At 37.1% G+C, this 25,107-nt stretch overlaps 2 protein-coding genes and 1 long non-coding RNA gene across 9 annotated transcripts in view; 1 reads left to right on the forward strand and 2 right to left on the reverse strand.

Moving 5' to 3' along the window:
* LOC124179875 (Down syndrome cell adhesion molecule-like protein Dscam2) overlaps positions 1–9,572 on the reverse strand; it is a 180,701-nt gene extending 171,129 nt beyond the window's left edge. For all 5 annotated transcript variants that reach the window (XR_006870164.1, XM_046564723.1, XM_046564720.1 and 2 more), the window contains exon 1: positions 9,506–9,572. The gene's annotated coding sequence lies outside the window, so the exon portion shown is untranslated. The remainder of the gene's footprint in view (positions 1–9,505) is intronic.
* A 6,804-nt stretch (positions 9,573–16,376) lies between these two features.
* On the reverse strand, positions 16,377–22,321 carry LOC124179891 (solute carrier family 12 member 8). Of its 3 annotated transcripts, none has more exons than XM_046564748.1 (11): positions 22,094–22,321; positions 21,303–21,893; positions 20,512–20,692; positions 20,005–20,150; positions 19,660–19,891; positions 19,172–19,373; positions 18,840–19,074; positions 18,414–18,731; positions 18,025–18,180; positions 17,741–17,919; positions 16,379–17,636 (listed from the first exon to the last, which is right to left on the reverse strand). In XM_046564748.1, the coding sequence occupies exons 2-11, from the start codon at positions 21,486–21,488 to the stop codon at positions 17,477–17,479; spliced, it is 1,995 nt and encodes a 664-aa protein (XP_046420704.1). In that variant the 5' UTR covers positions 21,489–21,893; positions 22,094–22,321; the 3' UTR covers positions 16,379–17,476. The 3 variants fall into 3 exon arrangements, with proteins under 3 accessions (XP_046420705.1, XP_046420704.1, XP_046420703.1); XM_046564747.1 differs by having other exon boundaries at positions 22,015–22,146; XM_046564749.1 differs by lacking the exons at positions 17,741–17,919; positions 22,094–22,321 and having other exon boundaries at positions 16,377–17,636; positions 21,303–22,084.
* Positions 22,322–22,700: 379 nt separating this feature from the next.
* On the forward strand, positions 22,701–24,812 carry LOC124179892. Its single transcript, XR_006870168.1, has 3 exons — positions 22,701–23,060; positions 24,101–24,520; positions 24,757–24,812. It is a non-coding gene; the product is annotated as an uncharacterized LOC124179892 (long non-coding RNA).
* The last annotated feature ends 295 nt before the right edge of the window (positions 24,813–25,107 follow it).

Genomic DNA, 25,107 nt, shown 5'->3' on the forward strand with positions numbered 1-25,107 from the left:
CTTCTTTAAGTTGTTTTGAGCACTGGGTCACGTGGCCGAGTTACAAGAGTATTGATGAGAGTCGAATATCCCATTTTTTCGTGGAAAATCGATTCGATGTTAAGTTTTTTTTTTTTTTTTTTTTTTCTTTACGTGGTTGTCCTGATGTCCGGAAGTGCCCTTTGGTCAGACAGGACGGATGAATCATCGTACGAATTAATGTTTGATCAATTTGCAAAGTATACTTAACCTCAGAACCCGTCTCGCAGCGAAATAAGTTGATGAAAAATTTATACAGCATTTATTCAATCCTAGCTGACCAGAGCACACTTGCTGACAATGACACGGTGATTTTACGAAATATTCGAAATTGATACCGAGTTTCATTGTTAAGAAAGAAGTATCAGGATTCTCGGGAATAATGTTGAATTGGTCACGTGACACCATGGTCAAAATACCTTGAATGAACGTATTAAAAATTAATCTTATTTCAGTTTCTTGACCGATTTTTCGAAATAATCGTGTCGTATTGTTTGAAATTGACACGAGTATGTTGTTTTACAAATTATTTAAATGAGAAAACCGACTTCTTACACTTGATAAAAAATCCTGTACCCTTCGAGAGGATTGTTTCTACGGTATAAGAACTAATGTCTAGACATTTTCCCAGTTGGAGAAAAATGTATTTTTCCAATTTGAAACAGTCTATTATAGGCAGATACAATTTATACATAAAATTTTAACTGTTTTGTGCGTGACGTTGCAGTTACGGCAGGTTCCCGTCGCATACCGTCAGATATCATCGTACACAGGTTGGGTTAGGTCAGGAAAGGTGGCTTACGGCCTAGCGGATGTCGGCCTGCTTCTGCCTATGTAACTATGTATGGCGCATTCCGTGTCATGTAGAGACGGGCAATTCAAGTTCGGCCTTTTCTGTTCAAGAACCAGAAGTAATTAATTATCATCATTCAAGATGGTTCAAATCAACGCTTAGTCGAACAATTTATCGGAATTGTTTCAACTCCTATAAAAATCTAGTAACCATTCGTTTTGAAAATAATAGATATATCAATATAAATATGCCAAAAATAGAAAATTAACATTTGGTTAATCAACTTCGAAAAACCTATTAGAAGAAATATTAAAGTAACAGGATCATCGCGAATTTTGTTTTTTCTTATGTATAAACATTTCTCAAGCAGTTGGAACTCTCGAACATTTCAATCTGATTATTCGATTGTTCGCAATATAATTAAAAAGTCACTTAATTAGTCCGAGTGGCTTAATTATTTTATTCAGATTCATCTGATTTGTCGATATCATAAAGATCGCCAAAATAAGAGCAGCAAATGCAACAACTTTGAACAAGTCGTTGAAAAATGTCTGCGAAGAATAAAGTTCATCGAGTTGGCGATGGAATGCCTCATACGCACGGATTTACAAGGATCGCGGAAATTTTGGTTACATACACCTACATTTGCATATGTATACTTGTACATCCAACTAGGGGACAGGCATACCCGGTTTGTTGAACATCGAGGCTATAACCACGAGACGGGTTATTTCCCGGCTAACGGTGCAGCCATTTTCCAGCCACCATAAAGAATGCTCGCCGCAGTGAGAAAAAATTCATTCGCTAAAGTTACTGGAAAACTACTAAAATGGATAACGTTACGATGTAACGTTTTAAATGTTGTTGGAATTGCAGAAAAAAAATCGTTACAAGCAGCAATACATTTAGTGTAATTTCAGCTATTAACTGAAACCTAATACCACATTTTATAGTTATCGTAAATACAATTCTATTCGTTTAGTGTCCTACATTTTTTTAATGAACAAGGCCTCAACATCAAATTATCGCAACAATTGCCAAAAAATATATTCTTCAAGTGATCCTAATCAAAAAGCATAAGATTATTCCATGAACAGCTTATGGAAAACTAATTTTCACTACGAACCGAGAATTATATTTTTCAGTTAAGGCAAAAAAATATAAATACTCAAGGACTGCGTCGTAGCCACAACTATGAAAACGACTGATCGTCAATGAAGTTCTGATCGAAGGTATGACTGTCCTTACATCGAATAACATTATATTACATGTTGTAACTATCTACAAAATGAATTTCTAACGACCGCACGATCCGTTGTCTGTAAAATTAATTAAACGCGCGATGCGCTACAATCCGTGAGTGGCTGTTTGCCAGGGTGACCAACCGTCATAAATGTAACCTCAAAAATTTTGACAATTGTTACTGGCAGTCGACTCAACACCGACAAATGTCAAAATTTTTGAGGTTACATTTATGACGGTTGGTCAACCTGGCAAGCAGCCACTCTCAGAATGTAGCGCGCGTGCGCAATAAATTGTAGCAGACGACGGAACGTGCAGTCGTTAGGAATTCACTCTGCGTGTATGACCAATTAAAAAGAAAAGAAAGATTTTCAGAAATCCTGACAGATCGTACAACGATACTATAACCCCATCCGCAATCGTTAGTTTCGTCGCAATTACTCCTTGTATGCTCCTTAGATTAGAGTTAGCTAGTTGTGCGTCTAGTCGGACAGACTGCTGCAATGATACCGTCGTGCAGGCATCAGTACCTGCTTCATGTTAAACTCAGTCGCTGTGCTAGGAGTTCTGGGACAAATGGAGACAGCTACAGTCCGCCTATTCGCCTTGCGATTAGCAGTTGGCTGCACTTCAAAACCGCCGTAACCCGTCTAGAAGTCGAACTAAAGTTCAGTAAAACCACTGCTGTGACACGTTTACGCCAAACATTGAAGCTTGAGGATGTACCAAATGTACAGTCTAACCAAAGAGGTATGAAAGAAAAAATATCGTACAACGAAAGTTTGAAAGTGTAACTGGAGTTCATCGAGTTGAATTTAATTGAAACGAAATTCTCTCATAACTGAATAAATTTGAAGAAAACCAGACATTTCAGCTACAATAGCATAATTATTGACGACTTTGAAGATATCCCAGCATTAAATCGTTTCTGGGATGAAAAACTCGCATCGTTGAACAATTTTAATAAACTTGAGCTTATTTTGATCGTAAATTGTTTCTCTACAAATCAAAAACGGAATTTTTTCCATCAGAATACTCAGTTGTTAATAAAACCATGTTTACTAAAATCATTATAAATGTTGAATAGTAAATCAATGATTTTATAAAAAGTTTTTGAGTGATTTTTGGGACTTGTGTCAATGAGAACAGTTTCGATCAGGAAGAGATGTACCATAACATACTGAAATCATCCTTCCAATCCTTCCAATTTGACAGGGAGCCACTTTGAATTTTACTTTAGAAATTTCAATACTGCTGAAACGAATTAGTATGGCATTATAATAAAGTCCTACAACTAAATTTAGACGTGTCGTTACAGTTAATTATTTCTATGACAATCCGCAGCGCGTATAGAATGTGCTTTCTATAACGTCGCGACGGGATCCCATAAATGAAACATCAATTTAAGGACCCGCGACGTCGAAGTAGGCATCAGGACTGACCGTAACGAGCGGGCATAACAATTTGCGTTTACGTCTTTATCAAGACTCATTGTCAGAGGCTGGGGACGAGATTTAAAGCCTGAAGCTTTGATGGATTCGTGGCTCCTTCGGGGGGTGTATAATATTCGTAAACATGATGTACGTAGATTCACATATAATATCGTTCCCCCTGCCAATCACGTATCTCTGAACAGCAATTCCCTCCGCTTTCAAAATATTTACGACTATTTTTACGAGGAGATAACGATAATAACGTATAACATGCGTGCACGCATGCCGCACATTGCTATAGTTTTATACCTGTAAGCGCGGTTTTGATGAGAAAAAGTAATTTGACAAAACGACGAATCACGAGTGAAGGCAAAATCTCATTGAAATTTTGAACATACGAAAATGGTAGAAGTTATTTTTAAATTCCCGCGCACCGTAAGTTGCCGAGATTCGTTGGCTAAAGACCGATATTTTTTATCAACTTTATCATCGAAAGGTCTTGCATTCGGTACTTATCAAATAATTATGTCCCTGAGTGAACGAATGTCCCTTAAAAATTTATACAAAAATACTTGTGAACTTGTAGAAAACAGTATTCTGAATCGAATGAACTCTCGTAGAGTGAATTCGAACGAATCTAATAGATGTTTAACAATTTTAAAGCGATATGAAGTGAAGCATCGATATCTAAGCTTTTGTTTATAACTTCAGTATTTTCAATTTTACATTTATAAAGACACTCTGGTAGCTTACGAATATAATAATTTGACGAACGAAGAACGATACAACTGTCTCGAAACAGAATTGACAATAAGTTGTTGACCAAATAATGTTACTCGAGAACCAATGCTGCTCGTCATAAAATAATTATCAAGCTTAGTAATTTTGTTGGTCAGAAAAATAATTACCTATCAATTAGTGTAATACAACCAATTGGTTCGAAATATTTGCGTAGCGCTCAACTTTGCGAGTGGATACATAATTATTTTTCAAACAATATTTCGTGATCAATGGGCTCGTTAAAAATGAGAAACGAACAATAATGACTGATTTCGCGTAATAACGTAGAACGTGTATAGAATCGGGTGATTGTAGTAATGAAAATATACGACTCGACCCCAAAGACGCGAAGGGGAGAAAAAGACTCGTCGAGGAAAATGAAAAAACAGGGGCTTTTTAATGAATTGCGTGGGCAGTTGAGGACGCTTAGGCGGAAAGCGCATTAAATTAATTTATGTACTGAAGGGAAAAAAATCATATTGAAGTTAAAGCGCCGTTGCTGTGTTTGGTCCACCTCCGCTCACGCGGACGTAAAAATTAAGCAATAATGATGAGATAAAAAATTATACGGACTCGGAAGTGACTCGGAAGAAAACGGCGCCCTTTAACCGCGTTAATTGTAATGGCATTAATCAAGGTAATGGTGCCGCAAACTCTTCCGCGCTTTAATTAGCCAAAGTTCAAACGATAAACAATAGGGTTGGCAGTAGTTATATTTTGCAATTCCACGCTTGTACCTTTACGTCTGATCCTCATGAGGATCCGACGATATGGAACCAGACTACAAACAGTAAGTAAACTAGACTTATACTGCAGACGCACGATTTAATTGTAAATTGAAATGCTACGGTTGCTTTATTCAAATAAACGCCTGATGCGGCGAGCAACATTTCACTAGATTCATAATAACGAAGGATTTGAGCTTTTGAAGAGAATTTAACCCACCATCGTTTTGTCGGTCATTGAGTTACAGCTGTAAAACGACAGTGGTCATAAGTGCCTGTTATCGAATTACTAAGAAGGCAGTCCAATTGTTAACCAACCGCCCCAGTTTTGAATTTCACAATCAGGAAAGGCCCGTAAGTACTGTACTTACATAATAAAATACGCTGCGGTATTACATACGAGGTGTGTATATTACATGCATACATGCATGTAGGAGAGGTCATGGCATTCACTTGTAAATCAAGTTAATAATTACAATTCATTAGCATTGATTTTGCGCTCAGAAGAACTTATTTTTCTTACAGTTTCTGAAAAATTATATCAGGCATCGTTGCAATAATAAGTTAAATGTTGTTGGAATGACACGAAAATTTAGTATGAGTCATTATTCAGTGTGATTACTGTTGTCAGTACTAAATAAACTGGGCATTGCAAAGTCAACTCTTCGTGTTTGAATTATATTATTGTTTCAGTTAAATCAATCCTTAACGGGAATCAATAAAAATCACTTGAAATTAATATTAACAAATTGAAGCTACGAATCATTAATTGCTCAACATTAACATGTGATTTCAATAATTCAAGATGATTTCCAACAATTTCAGATATTCGATATCCATATACGTAAAATAATAAAATAATCATCTGACATGTAGATGAATTGACTCGTTTTTTTTCGTACAGTTAGTATATGCTAATACAAATTTCGCAATTTCTTTCATTGCTTAGATGAAAATGAAGATAATCTTATCGCTTTTATATAGATGCTTGCGAACTTTCACCGTTCAACTCACTTTCTTCCGGCTCTAAACTTTGAACTCTCGACCGCCTCGTAACTCCGATATCGAATCAGAATTCAAATAATGCCGGGTTCATTCAAAAGCTCGCCAGACACGCCGGCCGTTGCTCTACTTACTATCGTTGCGTACGACCGCACCGGCGTCTCTACTACTGGCTACAACGCTTACGTTAGATATACTCGTGCTTCCTCTTTGCATCGAGAGGTGAGCCGCTTTCGACCCTGAAAACTCTTGAAAAGGAGGCGAGTTCAATGGCTCATTTTCGTGGGAACACCATTTTTGCGATACTTTTTTTTGTTTCCGAGAAAAACAAGGATAAACTCGTGTAAAATGTTTACAAAACACAGTGTTGTAGAAAATTACGGTTTTCCACATTACACCAGAATAATACGCTAGTTACCAAATTCATGATGCTTCCGCGAGAAACTGTCAAATTTTAATAATAAAACAAAAAACTTTTTTTATATCACATTGATCAGGCTCAATTTAAGAATGAACCAATGTAGGAAGAGACCCAGAGTTTAATAACTTTGAACGATAGAATTATTAAAGATTTTCTCAAATTGTTGGTATACGTTATTCGAATTTGCTCGGAATAATTGTTATTCCATATTGGGAAACGTTATTTCATTCGCGCTCACCGCATCATTGCTGTAATATCTCGTTTAAGTTTTGTTCTTTTACGTTCGGTTGGCTAATTTTATTCCAGTTTCAACAACTTATAAGCTGGAAAGTTAACGCCTCCTAAAAGGCCCGCGTCGCGGCAAAATGAGTGCTAATACACCTCCCTGCGCACCTATTACACTTTGCCAGTTTATAATGCTTGTATAGTATGCATATACATGCAGTGTCGGAAAGTTTAAACGTGGTTCATCGTATATTACCGTGATAGATTGTGAACATAATTTTACAGTTTCTAAATATCGTTACGTCTTATTTATTCTCGACCTGATATTTCAACGTCAATCACTTTTGACTGGCAATTACTCTTCACATGCAGATTCAGAATTTATAGTGTAACGCCTTAGAATCGCGGAGAAATTTGTGCTCGACTCAAAATCGAAATAATCAGGAATAAGAATATTGCACGAATTGCGACCATTCGCTAAGTTCATCGATTATAAATTATGTTGTAATCATTTGCACCGATGCTATAAATCTCATCAGCCAATAAATAATTTGCAGTAAAAATTTCTACGTCCGTATGTCAAATATAAAAGCTAATCGTATCACGGTGAACAAATTAGCATCGTATTGTATGGAAATCAACAAATTATTCTCTAACCAAATAACAAAGTTTTAAAATTGAAACGAACGTTCCGAAAGAGTCTGTGAAATTGGAATTATGAATTGTGACGAAAACTTTTTCATACTGTATAATAGAACATTTTTCAAAATTAATCTTTGATTCAATAAGAAGTTTATTGGAACACCTTTTACAATTCAAAATAAATTTCTGTCAAACTAATAAATTTCATTCGATTTTTCTGAAATTTACTGACCATCGAAATCACTTCTATTCGGTCCAATAGATTCTCAAACAGGTTCGAATCACCATAAATTTTTTATCTGGATGCAAAACTCGTTATTACATATCGTCGAAAATGGGTATAAATTTTTATCAAGCTTCCGTCGTACAAACCGTAAATCATAGAATGACACATGCAGTATGATCATTGACACAAAATTCGAAAAAAATAAGCACGAAAAACGCTGTGGAAATTCGTTTTCTCATTCTTCGGGAACTTTCACGCAAAATTTGTATCGTCATCAACACTGTAAAAATATTCGGCGTGTAACATAACACTGTTCAATGTTGAATTCAACACCATTTGGTGTTACTTTACAAAGAGCAACACTTTCTTAGATGCAAGATTTTTGTACGACTTATGCTGCACACCTGTGTGTAACAATGGTGTCACACCGGGGTCACTGGAGACCCCACGTCAAGGATCATTGCGAAGAAACGGAGATATCGATTCGAATAACTTGACAATACTCTGGGATACTCTTTAACTATTATACTTCAAGATGAATTAGTTATCTTTAGCAAGATGAAATTTTGAATATGCAACAAAAATCAAAAACAACAAAATACCGGAAAATGAATGATTCTAGTCAAAAAATCATAACTCAGTGAATTTTCAACATTTTGAGCTGAGAGTTGATGGATCAACTCTTCAGACACAGATGTTTAAGAAAAAACGGAGATACTGCGTAATGAAAAAAAGGTACTTATTTGAGTGAGTGAAATTGAATTTTTGGCAAAAGAATGATTTAACAATTTTTACGATATTTCATTATTTATCTTAGATCAAATCAGATTATTTCGGATAATTTTCATATGGAATTTATGGTGAAGACGACGTGAGGTCAATTTCACCCCGGTGTGCAGCGGGTTTCGTGGTGTTGTCCCCTATCGGCCATGGGAAAAAAATTTCATTCAACGCGAAACAAAGTGGGCAAGTAATGAATTGAAGAGGACTTAATTTGAACACGGTATTTTTTCCAACACCCGATAAACGGGGTCCAATGATTCTCGATTTTCAAACAAGGACCGAGCAATATTCACTGAGAGTTGTTAGAGTGCACAGCTTCAGAATGAGAATGCTGAACGTACAGTCATAAATGCTTTTGATAGAAAAACGCGATAAAGAAAAGATTTACAAAGCGTCAATCATTTACAGATGCAAAATTTGGAACCCTGAATTTCTAATGTAAACACCAAAACACCAACGTATTTTAACAATCGTCAGAGAAATTACATTATTTTATTATTTTTCACTTATTCTGACCAGCAATAACTCATTTTATTTGCAGATGAATTTTCCGTAAATCGAGTTAGATTCTGGATAACAATAATTGACCCGTTGCTAAATCACAAGTTTATTATCTGAAAACTAAAACGTATTTTTCAACCAATTGACGTGCTTAAAAAATGGTAATTTGCCACGTCTTAATTCGTGAATAAATTAATCTATTGTTCAAAAAAGTCATACAATAATTAACAAAAAATAAAAATAGCAGAATAATACGTGATTTCTCTGTATTGTGACTAACGGGATGTTTACAGCTGAAATTCGTCGTTTAAACATTTTTTTTCCACACTGCACGGATTTTTTTTTTTTTTTTTCTTTTTTATTCTTGATTAGGTTGAGCTCGGCGAGGATAAGTTACACTTTTCGAACCTTTGTTTAGTCATATTTTTCATTCGACACATTTTCGAGCCGACCGTACGTCCATCACGTGCATCCTTATAAACACGTTCAGGGTTGTTCCATAATATCTCTGAAGTGTTTTTTAAAGCGAATTAAAACGCGGCGCGCACATGGTGTCTAGGTTCCCGGAGCTATTAAACTCGAGGTGTTTCCTGCTCCCATTCGCTCGTTTCTGCGGGGTGGAGGGGCAGGGGGAGGGAGGAGGGGGTTGAAAAACTTCCCACGCATGTTTTTGCGGGGCATTCCTTCGGTGCGGATGATTTTCGAGAAGCTTACCCTCAGAGACAGCCCTCGACCCTCCCGGCTGGACGTCCGTCCGTCGATGCACGTCGGAGGCTGAGCGCGAACTGAACTTTCGAACCGAGGGCTGCCACCCCCACCACCGAAACGCCACCCTCTCGCGCTGCTGTCAACCAGGACTTGTGGACCAACTTCTCCCGCTGAAGACCCGCCGCCGTTAACCCCGATTTAAAGTTATCCAACATTATTGCGTCACACCGAAGGCTGTATCAAGTGCCTGGACCCCTCGAGCACCCCAGAAATTTCATTAATTTCTTAAATCTGCCAATTTTTCCACCCTCTACAAAAGAAATATAAATACCTACATCTTTCGGATTGACATGCACAAGTCACAGCGATTTCAGTATTCGACAAATTGGAAAGTATCGGGATTTTTCATCCCTTGGTTGTAAAAGTTGTTTACCGCAACAGTAAAAATGATTCCACGCTAATGGAAATGTTCCGATTGTATTAAGCGAACTGTGATGAACGTGAATTTTTTACTCTTTGAAGGCGTACCAATTTTTCAAGTGAAATAATCGTTAATTGGCCATACGAACTTACCTGGGATTGAGAAGGAAAACGCCAGGAGAAGAAATGAACGATCGGCTGCCGGATGGTAATTGATCAGTGAATTAAACAGTGATGTAGCCGCTTCGTATTTCTGACTTTCCAATAATTATCCCTATAGCGTTACATTCCGCGATGAAAATTAAACCCACGCTACATTTTAGATCCTCTAAAGTTGATTATAGCGTCTTCAAAAATTCGATATTGTCCATGAAGCCATTTTCACGCAAATACACGTGTTGAAAAATGCTAGAAAACGGTGAGTGATAATGTGAGTGACGAATCGTGTTTCGAAGTCGAAAAGGATGTTTTTCTAAACGACGTTTTTCAAGAATATAAACGCAATAGGTACTCTGCTTTACGATCGTGACTAAACAACGCAAAACTGTGTAATAACATAATGAGCTTAATACTGATCAATAATTCATGGACGTTTGATGGATCGACCGAAACTTATTCGAACCCAGGTAATTTGGGGTTACAGCGATGAAGACGCGTCCTGGATCATAAGGATCGCATTACGCCTGAGGATGTCACTGCTAGGTGATCAAACTTGCGATCATTGCCTCAATAATCGTCCGTCTCGAAACTTCCGACTCGATTTTAACATCCTCCTCTCGCAACGGTCTCGCAGATTACCATTTAATTACCGACAGGGGATCAGACTCCGGGAAGTTTCGTTCGTGCAGTAGTCGATGGAAAAAAGGTTCAGGTTGAATTCGTAATTTGCTTCCCATTGAAATATACGTGTGTACAAACACCCTCGAAGAAAATATTCGCACCCCCCGGAATCTACAATGACGTACAATTTGGATACAACAAAAAAGAACCCGAAATTTCTTCCCTCGCACAACTTTTTCCTTTAATTTTTTCAATCGTGCAACAAGCGTTGTACGAAAATGATGAAAATATAATATTCGTCGTACATTTTTCTCCGGCAGGGTTGTTTTCACGTCAGCTCTTATTGTGCCGATGTATAAGAATAAGCTCCTCCCCTTTAGAAAATTGATTCCGATGGGAAGTGAAAATATGTTTTATACATTATCCTCGACCAGCTAAAGCGCCGCGATCCTGAGATCACGGAAAATGCTTGGCTTGACTCTGTTTAAAAACCCGAATCAATTCATGTCGTCGAGACTAACGAGCTGCTCCGTTTGAAAGCACAGCGTCCATCGATGTGTCAAAATTCCTTCAACACCTTTGCGTGTCACTTCTATTATACACATAACTCTGAGACTTCAGATACTCGAAATTTGGCCATCACATAGGTCCCCTCATCATCGATTCGGTTAAAAATTCACTTTAATTCAAATGGAAGGTTTCCCTGCATTTTTCAAGTGACATTATTGACGTGTAAAATTGCCGATTGACTGTCAGTAAACGAATCCCGATATTCGTTTCTATTTCTAATTCAGTTAGTGCACCCGTAAATAGAGGGCTGACATTAAACCAGCTTTGCAATATTCATGCGCTTCATTGTTAGACACTTTCCAAATTTTACATCAGATAATACGATTAATTATTTACACGGCAGACATGTGACGGCTAAAAAGTTGCCACGTATTACTAAAAACTTGTTTTCAACTAAAATAAAAAGACAAAAGCGAAATTTGAAAAAAATACCATCATCGTGATTACTCGCCCTACATATGTAAACTGTAAATGATTTCAACAGCGAACATTGAGGGCCATTTTAAAAAAATGCCACATTCTTTATAGCTATGCGCGATAACGGCGCTTTATTGATTGTCGGGTCAAATCAGATCAAGATTGTTTACATCCACTGTTTGCCCGTTCCTCGGTGCCGGTCAAGCTGAACTAACAACGGACAGTGTAGAGCTTGTGCGAAGGGTGTGTTAGGCGTGTATCTTCCAGCTCAAGCTGCTGCAATGATCAGCTTCGAGAAGTAGATTTCCGACCAAGGCGTTGCGTTGCCATGCAGTTTCATGGAAAGACCGAGAGCTGGACCAAGACTTCGTCCAAATATTTGGGCCGGTATGTAAATCTCACGTTTGTTTAGCTAAAATGTGGACCGAATGGCTCGTGGATTTGAAAAAATCCTAACGAATCACTGCTAAAATGTAGGGTAGAAAGTTGAGCGAATCACAAGTTTCGAACAAGGTTGCAAAAATTGAAAAAAAAATGGAGGAAGAAGAAAAATAAAAAACTAAGCGCTCCTTAGTGCATCTTCCGAAATTCGATGGATCTATAATACGTATGGCTTATACGCGCACGTAATCTAAGGATTTATAATGGATTTCTCAGTAAGTCCGTCATCCACTTATTTGCAGAGAAATCGATGAAAAGAGGGTAATAAAAGAGAATAACATTTTCTTTTGTACGACTCTATCGTTCGGGCTTGCTGCTTTCCTCATTCTCCACTCCGAAATGCCCACGAACATCCCTTTAGCCGGTTTCTCGGTTCCTCATCCGCATTGGTTTTGGCTTATATACGCGAGGCTTTTATTTATTCAAGGGATATCTGCCTACGAAGAAACACTTGCAAGCTTTTACCCTCTTCTTCTTTCTATGTTTTTTTCAACATTGTTTTTCTGTTTATTTGTCCCCCTGCTGCCTCGCCAAAGGAACACATTTATAAAGTAGACTAACAAAACATTCATAAATATTCGTGGAGCATTTTTTTTCAAATTTCAGCCTGTCATCACCTCGTACTGTTTTTTCACACCCGTCTACATAAGTCGTACAACTATTTTGTAGAAATTATAGAAATGAAAAGCATCTCTTTCACCGTCTAGAAAATGGATTTCTTAGGGAGTGAAATTTATATAGAGATTGCTGAATTTTTCTACAGATGCTGCGTAAATTTTGTGGTGTCGCTCTTTCTGTCGTGGGAATTAAAATTATTTGTTAGAAAGTATGAAATCTTATATTACTTACTTGTGCGAGTGAAATAGAACATTTCATTGACAATAAGTGCTATTTGAATTGAAATAAGAAAATGCTGAAGAAGAGTACAGATTATCGCAGATAATAAATAACTAAATAACTGTTCATTTATTTATTAAATTTTTACAATTTGTTTGCGTTCTTCTCTGACAGAACAGAAAAAAAAAAACGCTTCACAGCCTCGTGTAAGTATGACGGGAAAAGAAATGTCTGAAGAACTGAGGGTGTCTCGAGGGAATTTTCTCGATAACGCAATTTTATTACGGCAGTTGCCTAGTCTTTTGAAGTATAATCAGGTAAAAGTTGGGATTTGTGAGACTTCCCCTCCCGGAGTTACATGCGTATACTTTCAGTCAAAACGGAGGCAGTTGTATAAAACATCGCCTCAACCGCTGCTTCGATTTTATTTCTTTTGATCTGTAATTGTTTGCAAAAGTCTTCCTATGGGAATAAACACAGCTTACTGGTTGATGCCGCATTCAAATTACCATAGCCAATAATTTCTTTGTCAGTAGGATTCAAAGAACAAGCAGAATTCGTTATATCTTTTTTCTCTTACTATCTATTAAAAGATAAATGTCGCAACAAGTTTTTTGTTCATACGTTCAAATACAGGTAGATCTAAACCTGTATTTCCTCATTTTTATTCAAAAGAAATGCAGGGTCAGAAAGCTCACGCCTTGAAATTTTTGCAAAAATATTTTTGCAAAAATATTTTTGCACCTGAAAAACGTTAAAAACCAACTATTATTATACACATTAAGCTACACGTATTCTTTTTAGATAAATTCAAAATCAACATTTCGGCAGCTAAAAGACAACAGATTTGAATTGGTCACGACAGCAGATATGCTTCGATGTATTTGTTATAAAAACAGTATGCAAAAAAATGATTCGCCCTTTTCCTTTTCAGATCTGCCAAATAGTGATATGTTGACGCTCACGGTATATGGAATTTATAATAAATAGAATAATTTTCTCTGATTTACTTTACATTTACCTAGATTATATTTGTTTTTCAGCAAAAAATCGTACAGCAATTTGGACAGTGTTTTTACATAACTGGTACGTATATATTCAATCAAGTAACCTATTGCATCTTGCAGACATCACGAAACAAATGTTTCCCATTGTTTGCGTATGCGTGTAAGTGAAATGCTTTTTATTCGCCTGATCCTCCGCATCGGTTCACACCACGCTGGTTTCGCATCATACAAATATATGTACGGTATGCTAAAAAAGTCAAAATATACGTATTCACTTTTCGGAATACAATATACCCAACCCACAATATCGGAACGGTCGGAGATCCCGCTCGAAGGTGGATTTTGTATCCCGTATGCAGCATCATCTATAAATATATACAAGTACTAGGTTATACAGATGTATACATACGTACTACACAAATTATTTAGTATACATGCATATATGCATACAGCACACACATAAGATAGGCATACGGCTCACGTCACGTACACTTAACTTGTTGGATTCTGACTGATCATGGGCGCGTGTATTTGGCCTGAACGCGAATTTCGTTGAGAACCGCTTGATACGTCGCGCATGCGCATGCGCGAACGCGCGTACTAACACTGTTATATCCGACTCACTCGATATGTTGGCGCACCATTTTACCGATAGCTCAAACGGTTCTCATCGTATTTCGTTTTTGTGTCAAATACACGTGCCCCTGAATCGCTCAGAATCCGACACGTTAAGTGTACGTATACGTATACACACCACAGGTCCATAAGCCCGTTGCAATTTACAATATTAAATTATTCATGAATCTCTTCGCCCCAGTGGCGGCTGGCGCACTCTTCGCTTTATAGACACTCGGCGAGCGCGAAGATCGTGAATTTACATTTCACTGCTGAGCATGAATCCTCCCGTCGCTCGCTCATCTCGTCCATTCCCGTACGGGCAGGGATGTACGCATTCACGTAGGTATTATACATCTTACATACATGCATACATATCGCATCCTCGTCCTCGTGCATTTGTATGCCTGTTGAGTGTGCCAGGATAGAAATATCCACGCACCGTAAAACGAGGATGGAGTTTCGATAACTTACAGCTCCCAGAGCTCTTTTACTAATTACCGCCATAATAATAATATGAATAAATTTAAATAACATGAGCTGAGATAATAACAATTTATGGAAAGGTTTTGTAATTAGAACGTTCAAAATGCACAGAAACAAATTTTCGGAATAGATATTATAGGGATTACGGATATATAAAATACTTGATGATAATTTTCAACAATGTTGAGGCTAACGAGAATGATGACAATATGAATCCTCGAATGACATATGTAGATAATTTTCAACAGCCTCTTGTTAATACTTACTGTTATATCGTACAAAATGATGAAATTGTACCTCCATTTTTAAATCAGATTTCAACAGTGAAAGTTTGCATCATCACAGAATCTAAAAATGCATTACTTTACACTCATAAACATTCTTTATGCCCAGACTTGCGATCTCTTTTTTTTATCAGATAGTTACTTTCGTTATGTGATTAAAGTTAGTAACATTTTCCTGCATGTTCAGGAAAAATCTTTACTCTGCGACATTAGGATTGTCTGAAATTTAATAAACCACACTGAACCAAACATACCCATATTTTTCTAAAGCAAACTATTCGAAGGTCATTCTAAAACTGTAAAATAATGACATTTTGTCTGATATTTCGAGACATTAATGTTACTTACTTCCACCTCTTTTGTCGTACCAAGTTTTCTCTAAGACTATACAAAGTCGTAAGAGACTCTCTAGAAGTTAGATGTTCTTTACAGTATGTGGTCAACGTCTTGAGGGCATTTGGGATTACAGATTGCAATAGTTGATGATGGTATACCGTTTTAGGGGCATTGTTAACCTTTTAAGGACGGGGATTTTTACGTTGGAATCGACCTTTTATTTTACACGAAATTTGTGTATAATATCAATGAATTTCTCAAGTCGAGTGTCTGACCAACCCAGTGGTAGAAATATCGACCAGTCCCGTCCTTAAAAGGTTAATTACTCGTTTATCGATGGTATATATTTTGAGTAATTGCGCTCATCATTTTTTGTATTTCTAAAAGAAAACATTATTACTACATCTTTTTTCTCTTTGAAATTGCTCCCAGTAAATTCATTTTATTTTCTACCATTACTCTTCACGTGAAACCACGAAACACTCCAAATTATTGGCCGTTTTACACTCATTAGCGTTTATTGAGAATTAAGAGCGGATTTGGGCTGATTATTCCGAGTGATATTTGAAGAATCATGTAACATTTTCAAAAAGTTGAATAACCTTGAAAAATACCAAATAGTCTGTAAACTTTTCTGCAATTCACTAAATAGCGAGTAGAGAACAAGCGTCATTTTGGAAATGGAAATAAGTTAGAGGTTTTATTTACAGAGCAATAAATACATAGGTACATTAGTATAAATATATGATATTTTGTTTATATAAATATGAATTCTTACTCTGTAATACATACGTTATTATAAATATAGGTATTAGTTTATGTTGTATAAATATTAATTCTTTATCTGTTACAGTATATTTTCTTCCAGTTTTTAAGAATTTTCATATCCCAAACCACATTTTAAAAAATATACATTCATAATTATACACTAGTACTTAACCACTAATATGAATAATTCGTTTCCACTTTGTCTTAGCACGCCGCGTTTGTTTTCGAATAAAAACTTCGACTTCATCTTACAAATTTGGCCGCTGTCACAAATCAAGCATTACAAGCAAAAGCTTCCATGGTATGTTGACCATCTGTACCAACAAAATTGTGCGTTCAGTATAACTATATCGTTATATGTATGGAAATCTTGTATATACTTGCATTTTTGGACTCATTGAGTAATTCCCAAAATCCAAGTGAGCTAAATTTACAAAATACTGATCGGAAGTCAGTTATTCGAGTGATAAAATAAGCTCCGAATTGTTCAGGCAACTATCACATTGACACATTGTATTAAACTGGATTTGTTGGGTCCGTTGTAAATAGCTTTGGCAGTACAGTAGAAAAAAAAAATTACGACTATTCTTATCACCGAATAGATTTATTTTCTTGCTTTCGATTAGGTTAAATATCCTGTATCAAAATCACACTTGAAACGTTACATTAATTACGTATTTGATAATTCGATGACTTCACATCATAATGTATGGTAACATTATCATTCAACAACCTATAAGCAAATAGAGTTAATTCGTTATTCAGCATTTAGGACAATGACTTAGCTGCTATAGTGACTCGCCGGTAACGATTAACGTTTTCATTTCGCTGAAATAATATTAGTTCGTTATCGAACAAGGTATATCACGTATAAAAATGAGTATGTTGATAATATGTCGAAATAAAAAAATAAATGCATAACGACACACCGAAATTAAATAAAATTAATTTTCGGTACAAGTACACTTAGCACTATAACTGGATGCTCAAGTAGATGCCTCAGTTCCCAAATTTACTCAATCCATGTTCACGTAATGACCGGTTATGGTTGAAGTTTGATGATATCTTCGTCTTCCGGCAAAATCTTCATTCTCTTCGTTAAGTTGAGAGGAAGATATTTCTACACCTGGATGATTTGGTGTTACTACAATTTGCTCGTAATCCGAAACTCGTTTCCTGAAGTCAGAATCGGAAAGTAGTGAATGATATGGAAGTAAGCATGTGATGAAAAAAAAAAAGCACAGAAAAGAAAACGAATAACAAAAGCAAACGAAGCTTACCCCATCAATTTTAGTATTGCATTTTTGAGCCATTTGAAAAATTTAAATTCAGCAGATATTCCCGGTTTCACTGCAGGATTAGCATGGCCAATGTAACTCCATACAAGAAATACAACAATGATATTAGCTATCGCATAGCCCCAGTGAACCAAAAACATGATCAGCAACTTCACCAGAGCCTAAAATTTGGTAATAAGTGGATGTAAAGTTACTGAAGCTTGGTGGAAAAATATTATATATACATAAATTGTAATAGTTATTATGAGATTCTAAAAATTACTAACCCCGATTAAAGAAGCCCATCTATTGCATAGAGGACTGTACCAATTTCCCAACTTATTGTGTATATGAGGCCGTTCTTCTGTGTTAACAACGCTCGCATTTTCATCAGCAGCTGGAGAAGAAACCTGACTTGTGCTTTCTGAGATACTTGAATTACGCTGGAAAAATTTGTAAACGGTATCGACATAAATTTATTTGAATACTGATATACAACCAATTTTATCCTCATTGTATCGCTTCATTTCGCTGCGTTTAAAAAACGCCTCATAGCTCATATAATTGCTTGAATTTATAATTGTTGTAGAAAAATCCGATACAAAGAAAAAGGTGGCCCAACTAAAATATCAGGCTCCGAATCTAGATGCAACACCACAAAGTAAGATGAACTCACAGCTAAAGTTTTATGTCTGATTCGCTCAGGAAACAGACTATCCAAATCGTTGTCAATTTCTGTTGATTCATTCTGACCCGCAGCTCCGTAGCCTCGATCAAAAGTCGGCGTTTGATTCCGAAATCTTTGTTCTCTGATGTGTTGCAAGTCAAACGTTTGTGCCAGTGCAAAATATGCGTAATCCATACATGCATACGTTAGTAAAAACGGCATAGTCACAATAGGTGCCAGAGTGTTGATTTGCCCCGTTACTATGAATGTCAATGTGATAACAGCGACCACCACCATAGCGTATACGGGAACTTTGTTGGGACCTTTCTGTAAAGTGATCCATCAACATTATGGTTTGTCATTACTACTTATTCTTCATCTTTTTGTTCTTTGATCGACTTAATAAGCCGCTAATGAGTACTACAAAGGACTCACTCCTCTTTGCAAGCAGTTGATTCCTGGTATGACATTCTGACTTGCAATGGATTGTAGAACTCTAGGAGTGCCATACATAGCACCTAAGCAGCTACTAAATGACGAAACGTACAATCCAGCCAATAGTAAAACGGATATTAAAGAAACAGTCGACGCTATCATGAAGTCATTGCGTAAAGTTTCCCTGGTGCAAGTTGCTCCGAGAAATAATGAAAAGCAAAGGTAGAGAACTGTCCTGAAAAATAAAAATACCTTTGGTTTTGCCCGTTGTCTGGTGATGGATCTTTTTCAAAGTAAACCCAGTTGCAGTTCATGGAATTAACATTACTCACCCAGTTCCTAGAGCTGATAACGTGCCATTTGGAATATCTGTGGACGGATGTCTCAAATCACCACTCATATTTATTCCTGCAAGTACCCCAGTAACGGTGGGAAAAAAAACACCGAACACTGTGAACCAACTATAGCCATCTTGGTAATCGGGTAAAGTGTTGTTTCTCAAATTTCCAGATAGCCAACCTTCGAAACCAGCCTCTGCAACAAATAGTTAATATAAAAATGTAACATATTACCACAGCTAAATGTCAATAGCTCATCAATCGTTCAGTATCAGCAGCAACATATACTGACCCACTTGTAAATATATCGGTTTTATACTGATGATTCTATGAAAGAATAAGCTCAAAACATTTCCATGAGATTCAGCAAGATGCTGATAACTGTGTTTCATTGCCGTGTTTTAATAAACGTTATCACCTTTTGCTACCGACGCTGGTTACTATCTCGAGCTTCATATTCGATTAAGCTTTGTGATACTCACCAATGTTTACATGGACAAAGCTGCCGACCATAAAATCCAACCCTGCCAATAGTAGGATTAACAATAAAATAAACTGTAACTTGATGACCCATTTAACACCGGCTAAGTTAATTACTGACAAGAGTATTACAGCTGCGCTAGCAAAACCTCTTTGGGCCCATGTGGATTCCAGCCCCACCAGACCAGCCATGGATTCGCCAAAACCCAAAACATTTAGGGCGCAACCAACAGCCTGATCAATAGAAAAGACATTAAAACATTTGTGATTGAGAATTATTTTGGAATCGATTAATTCTCGAAAAAATGCCAATGATAAATTTTCTCCATGAAAAAAATTCCACTTACTTGACCAAAACAGTAAAGTAGTCCTATAGACCCACCAAATCGGGATCCAAGGACATGTGATAATAAGAAATAAACACCTCCGCTTTCTACACGACATCGTTCACAAATCCCAACGGCAGAAAGAACGGATACCAGTGCAACGCAAACTGCGAAGCATAAGATCAAAACCAGTTATTATTTTTAGAGCTCCTCGTTATCAGACGTACGTATAGTTGAATATAAGTTGAACGATAACAGATTGCTGAGAATATTTTGAAACAATTTTATTTCTAGCTAATCAACTGGAAAAGAGAAAGGTAAAACTCTTTCCGAAATTACGATCTTATGACCTGTTTGAGACACAATGATGCATAATACTTGTGAACAACAGAACTGGAAACAATTTGAAAATTGAAGGTAAGAATAAAATGAATCGAATATTTCAGCGATGATAGACCCTCAAAAACAAGGCTAAGTATGATATATATAATGTGATACAATGAATCATTTGATTTGATAAACACTCACCGGTTGACAGAATTATCAGTACAGCATTTAAGACGCCGGCTTGTCCAACAATCCAACCAGACCTCAAAAATACAATGACGCCAAAAATGTTGATTAAACAAGATGTGAAGACCCCGTCCCAAGTTCCAAACAAAACTGGTTGTGATATGAAAAAGTTCGATTTCCACCATGGATCTGAACTCTAATTGAAAAAAAAAAAAAAAAACAATCTTAGACCAATGAGAAACAAAAATGCACAAGGTTGTTCAAATGCCTGAATGAGTTAGACTTTTTGAGTAATCTTTAAAATTGTGGCCCAGAAAGATGACCAAACAATTTTAAGAAACAATTAAAACTGCTGTGAAATTTACACAAAAATCAACGATTACTACTGAATTCTTAACATTTGTTGTTCAATAGAGGATAAAAGTTTGGAATGAGTAAAGCACAGTATAGTAGTTAAAGATACTAGTTATCACAAGATTAAATCATTTCATACTATTTCATTCAACCAAAAAGCGAAAATGTTTAAGTTCTTCAGGTCAAGAATTGGAACTTTGAATGAATCTACTGAAAATCTAATACTTTTAAAGAATTGTAATCATTGAACTCTATTGCACTATTCTTGCACTATTCTGTTGAGAAGTAACGTATTAATTAAAAGAAACTCGTCTATTCCTTTAATTCGTTACTTTTTTATTTGTCAACATTTGTCGCAGGGTGATGTGAATATTCTCAGTGAGGAAACTAAAAACATAATATAAATAAAAATCATAGAAATAATGTCCAAACGAGCTTTCTTTATAGCTCACATGTTCTTGGGCAAAAAGCTCGTTTGCTCCTGTCGACTGGTACATCTCAGGACCAAATTCTTCGTAACCACCAGTTTCTCTTCTAACGGTTCTTCGATTTCCTCCACTGCCAAGTCCATACCTTGACCACTCGACATTTCGGTCATGCACTGCAGCAGTGTTTTCATTCCCTCCTCGTGATTCCATATTAACTTTTTAAGTCTAATCAAATTTCATGACTGAACGCCGTGGCAATATATGTTTATGTCAATATTGCTTTCAGGTATTTTGCAGCTTCGCAAAATAATCAATAGCTTTGCACTATATTACAATGAATTTAGAGAGTTATAAGTGTATTTAATTATTTTTCATAGAAATATATTAATAAAAATTTTAATAGGAAAATATTAAACAATCTGTCGTAAAGTAGAAAGTAGCTGTATTTCACAGAATGTAGGTTATGTCCGTAATCCATTCACAGAACATCGGCACTTGCAACTCTTCTGCATGATTATGTGGCAAGAAGTGGAAGATAATAAGTGTTGCGAATGATACAGGTATATCGCAGCAATGAGTCACTTCACAAATACGGATGTGTATACATATGGACACCTAACGCGAAGAAACAGAAAAGATGTCAAAGAAATTACACACACGAAATAAAGTATTGATTACTTGTCAAAGTTGGGCAGTATCACCGATAATGTTTTTTTCAAGCCAGTACATAACCTACTGAGCATTGTAAATAATTTGTCAAAAATATTTCAACATCCATAAACGGTAAATATATCAGCGTGATTCATAAAACTGACAACTCGAGAGGACAGCCATTTTTGTGACGTAGCAATAGCACTAGATGACATCATAGGCAATGAGCGATTTCAGCTGGTCGTCCGCGAGTTGGTTTAGTAGTGCTGAAAATTAAACAAGGTGATTTTTAGACATCAGTGAGGTAAGCATTTAAAGTAATGAGGTAAAGAAAGCCGACAGCATCTCCGATATATATCTGAGGCCCTTTGATTTTTTTTAGGGCCTTTCTAAGGATCTCCCCTAAATTCCCAGTCCTCAATCCACCAGGTAGCGTTCTGCAACTTTTAACCCGCTGCTGACAGTAAAATTCAATTCAGGGTACATCAACAAGATCGCACCGACATTCGTAGCAGCCGAAGTAGTGTCTGTATGGAAGCTTGAGATTGAGTCGGTACAAAGTAAGTACGTAAGACTACTTGTCGGCTGCAACTGAGAAATGTCGATCGGCTCGATTATCCCCGCAGAAGACGCGTAACCGCGTCCACCGCCAACCGCTTTCAACGACCACCGCCAACCACCCCCAACTACCTCCGATCACCTCTTACCACCTCCGACCACCTCCTACCACCCCCTACCACCTCCGAACACCTCCTACGACCCCTTCCACCTCCTACCACCCGCTACCACCTCATACCACCTCCGACTACCTTCAATCACCTTCGATTACCTCCGTCCTCCTAGTCCACCTCGTCCTTCGCCTCCACCTCTTTCGAAGTCGAATTTTACCACGTAGCGGACCAGGAGCGCAGGAACCACGGATCGCTTGTCCCTAAATTCGAGCGTTGACTGAAGAATATAAAGACAGTTGCTCTAATGGCTTTGGTGTGACAACCGATAATCTTCGTGCGCTTAAGCTCCCTTAGATGTTCCAAGGGTAGAGTTGAGAACTTATTGCAGAACATCAGAGAGATACCGATTTCGACATGATGCAGGCTACATTCACCTTCCGAGTAACACAGCTTCGCAATGGTAAGCCCAAGCCAGTACTTGGCCGTCTGTACTGATCGACTTGTCGGCGATACAAGAAATTAATAACGAGAATAAATTTCTTCCAAAATTCGGAGCAAAACAGTCATTTAATTAAAGCATAGGTACCCGAGAGAAGAATGTATACATATTTATATCAGATGTAATAATGATGCAGAGACCAAACAGTACACATGTATATGCTGTCCTAGTACGATATTAATATATATGATCCATTTACGATTAATACGTGATGCATACTATAAATTTTATAATTTTCCAAAAGACAAACGGAATCATCTACAATAATACGTCTATCATATGGAAATAGAAGAATTAGTCATTTCGAAATGAGATTCTGTTCGACACGCGCTCGATGTATTCCATAACATTGATATTCATAATTATTCGAACAAATTTTCATTTGCTCACTCGATCTTGAATTTTCGTAGGCATAGAATCGAAACGCTGTTTTAGCTAGTCGCAAGTGAAGTACCTACTTTGGGTAGAGCAGCAGAATTGTTTTCGAAGAGTGTTCGTATGAAAAAGAATTCAGAGTAACTGTAACACATCACGGATGCGCTAATTTTGATCGAAATGAAACGGTTAAAGACCTGAAAACGTGATTGTCGGTATTTTTTATTTTTTTGATAGGGAGTAAAGGAACGAAGCTTCTTAAAACTTCGAGTGTATTTTATCACACATTTGAAAGGTACGAGCAAAAATTTTGACCATCCAAGTGTCGCAGATCGGCAGGGTTATTAACTGACTCGTTAACTGAAGCATATATCTTCAGTCAAAGGTTGACCATCGAAGAGCCTAGCCGCTTCAGTCGGGAATCGGCAGGAAAGATGAAGTGCGTATTTCTTGTCTGAAATGTAGAAACTAAAATCATTATACATCATGTCATATTATACATAGTATTGAAGTTCAAAACTAGAGTTTGGATGTTCGGATGTGCAGAATGTGACGTCGCCGAAATTTTTTTTTCTCTTGACGTCATCGATCTATATAGACGAAAATCAGCTAACCGAATTCCTCAGTCTGGAAACAACCGCGCAGTAGAGAGGACGTATGAAAACCGCGCTCCGCAGATTTCGAGTACCGGGTTCTCTACCTCCTGAATCCTGCGCTCTGAGTCCACTTTCTGGTGTAACCCGAGTTCCAGGACAAGCGCTGGGTGGTTCCTGCACTCCAGGTCCGCTACCTGGTGAAACTCGACTTCATAACAAGCGCTCCATAGTTTCTGCGCTCCAGGTCCGCCACCTGGTGAAACTCGACTTCCAGGACAAGCGCACCGTAGTTTCTGCGCTCAAGGTCGACTACCTAGTCAAACTTGACATCCAGGACAAGCGCTGCGTGGTTCCTACGCTCCAGGTCCGCTACCTGGTGAATCTTGACTCTCGGAGGACAACAAAGACGAGGAGAACAAGGTGAACGAGGAGGACGAAGATTTCTCCACAGTGAGTATAGATAACATTCGTGTAATATTTAATGGAAATTGTAAATATATTTTATCTAAAATTTTTTGAGCTTGTCATGTACACAATAAATTATTTCAATTCATTTTTCGGGCAAGCACAAATTCAGGAGCTACAAATGCGCTAGAAAAATTTATTCTATTATTAATTAATTATAAAAATCCTTACACAATATTTTTGCTGTGTTCTTATACTGAAAATGTTTATTTCTGTTCAAGGTATAACTCAAGGTGGTTATGGGTGGTTGTTCGAGGTGGTTGGCGATTGTTGGAGGTGGTCGGAGGTGGACGAGGAGGAGGACGAACTGAACTGAGTCTCAAAGCCCTGTTGACATAAAAGCAGCTATTCGATAGAAATTATAGTTTATAGTTAACACAGCCCATTGCATGATATTTCATTATAAATACATATGTTTCAATGTATTTAGGAATAATTTATCAAATATACAGAGGTCATGTGCAAATAATAAATGAATTCGACCGCAGTTTGATGTATTTATTAGAGCTTTAACAATAAATTTGAGCTTTGTTACTTCTTTTGTTTTATTATGGATAATCAAAAACATTTCC

This window comes from Neodiprion fabricii, chromosome 4 (assembly GCF_021155785.1).
Source record: "Neodiprion fabricii isolate iyNeoFabr1 chromosome 4, iyNeoFabr1.1, whole genome shotgun sequence".
Lineage (NCBI taxonomy): Eukaryota > Metazoa > Arthropoda > Insecta > Hymenoptera > Diprionidae > Neodiprion > Neodiprion fabricii.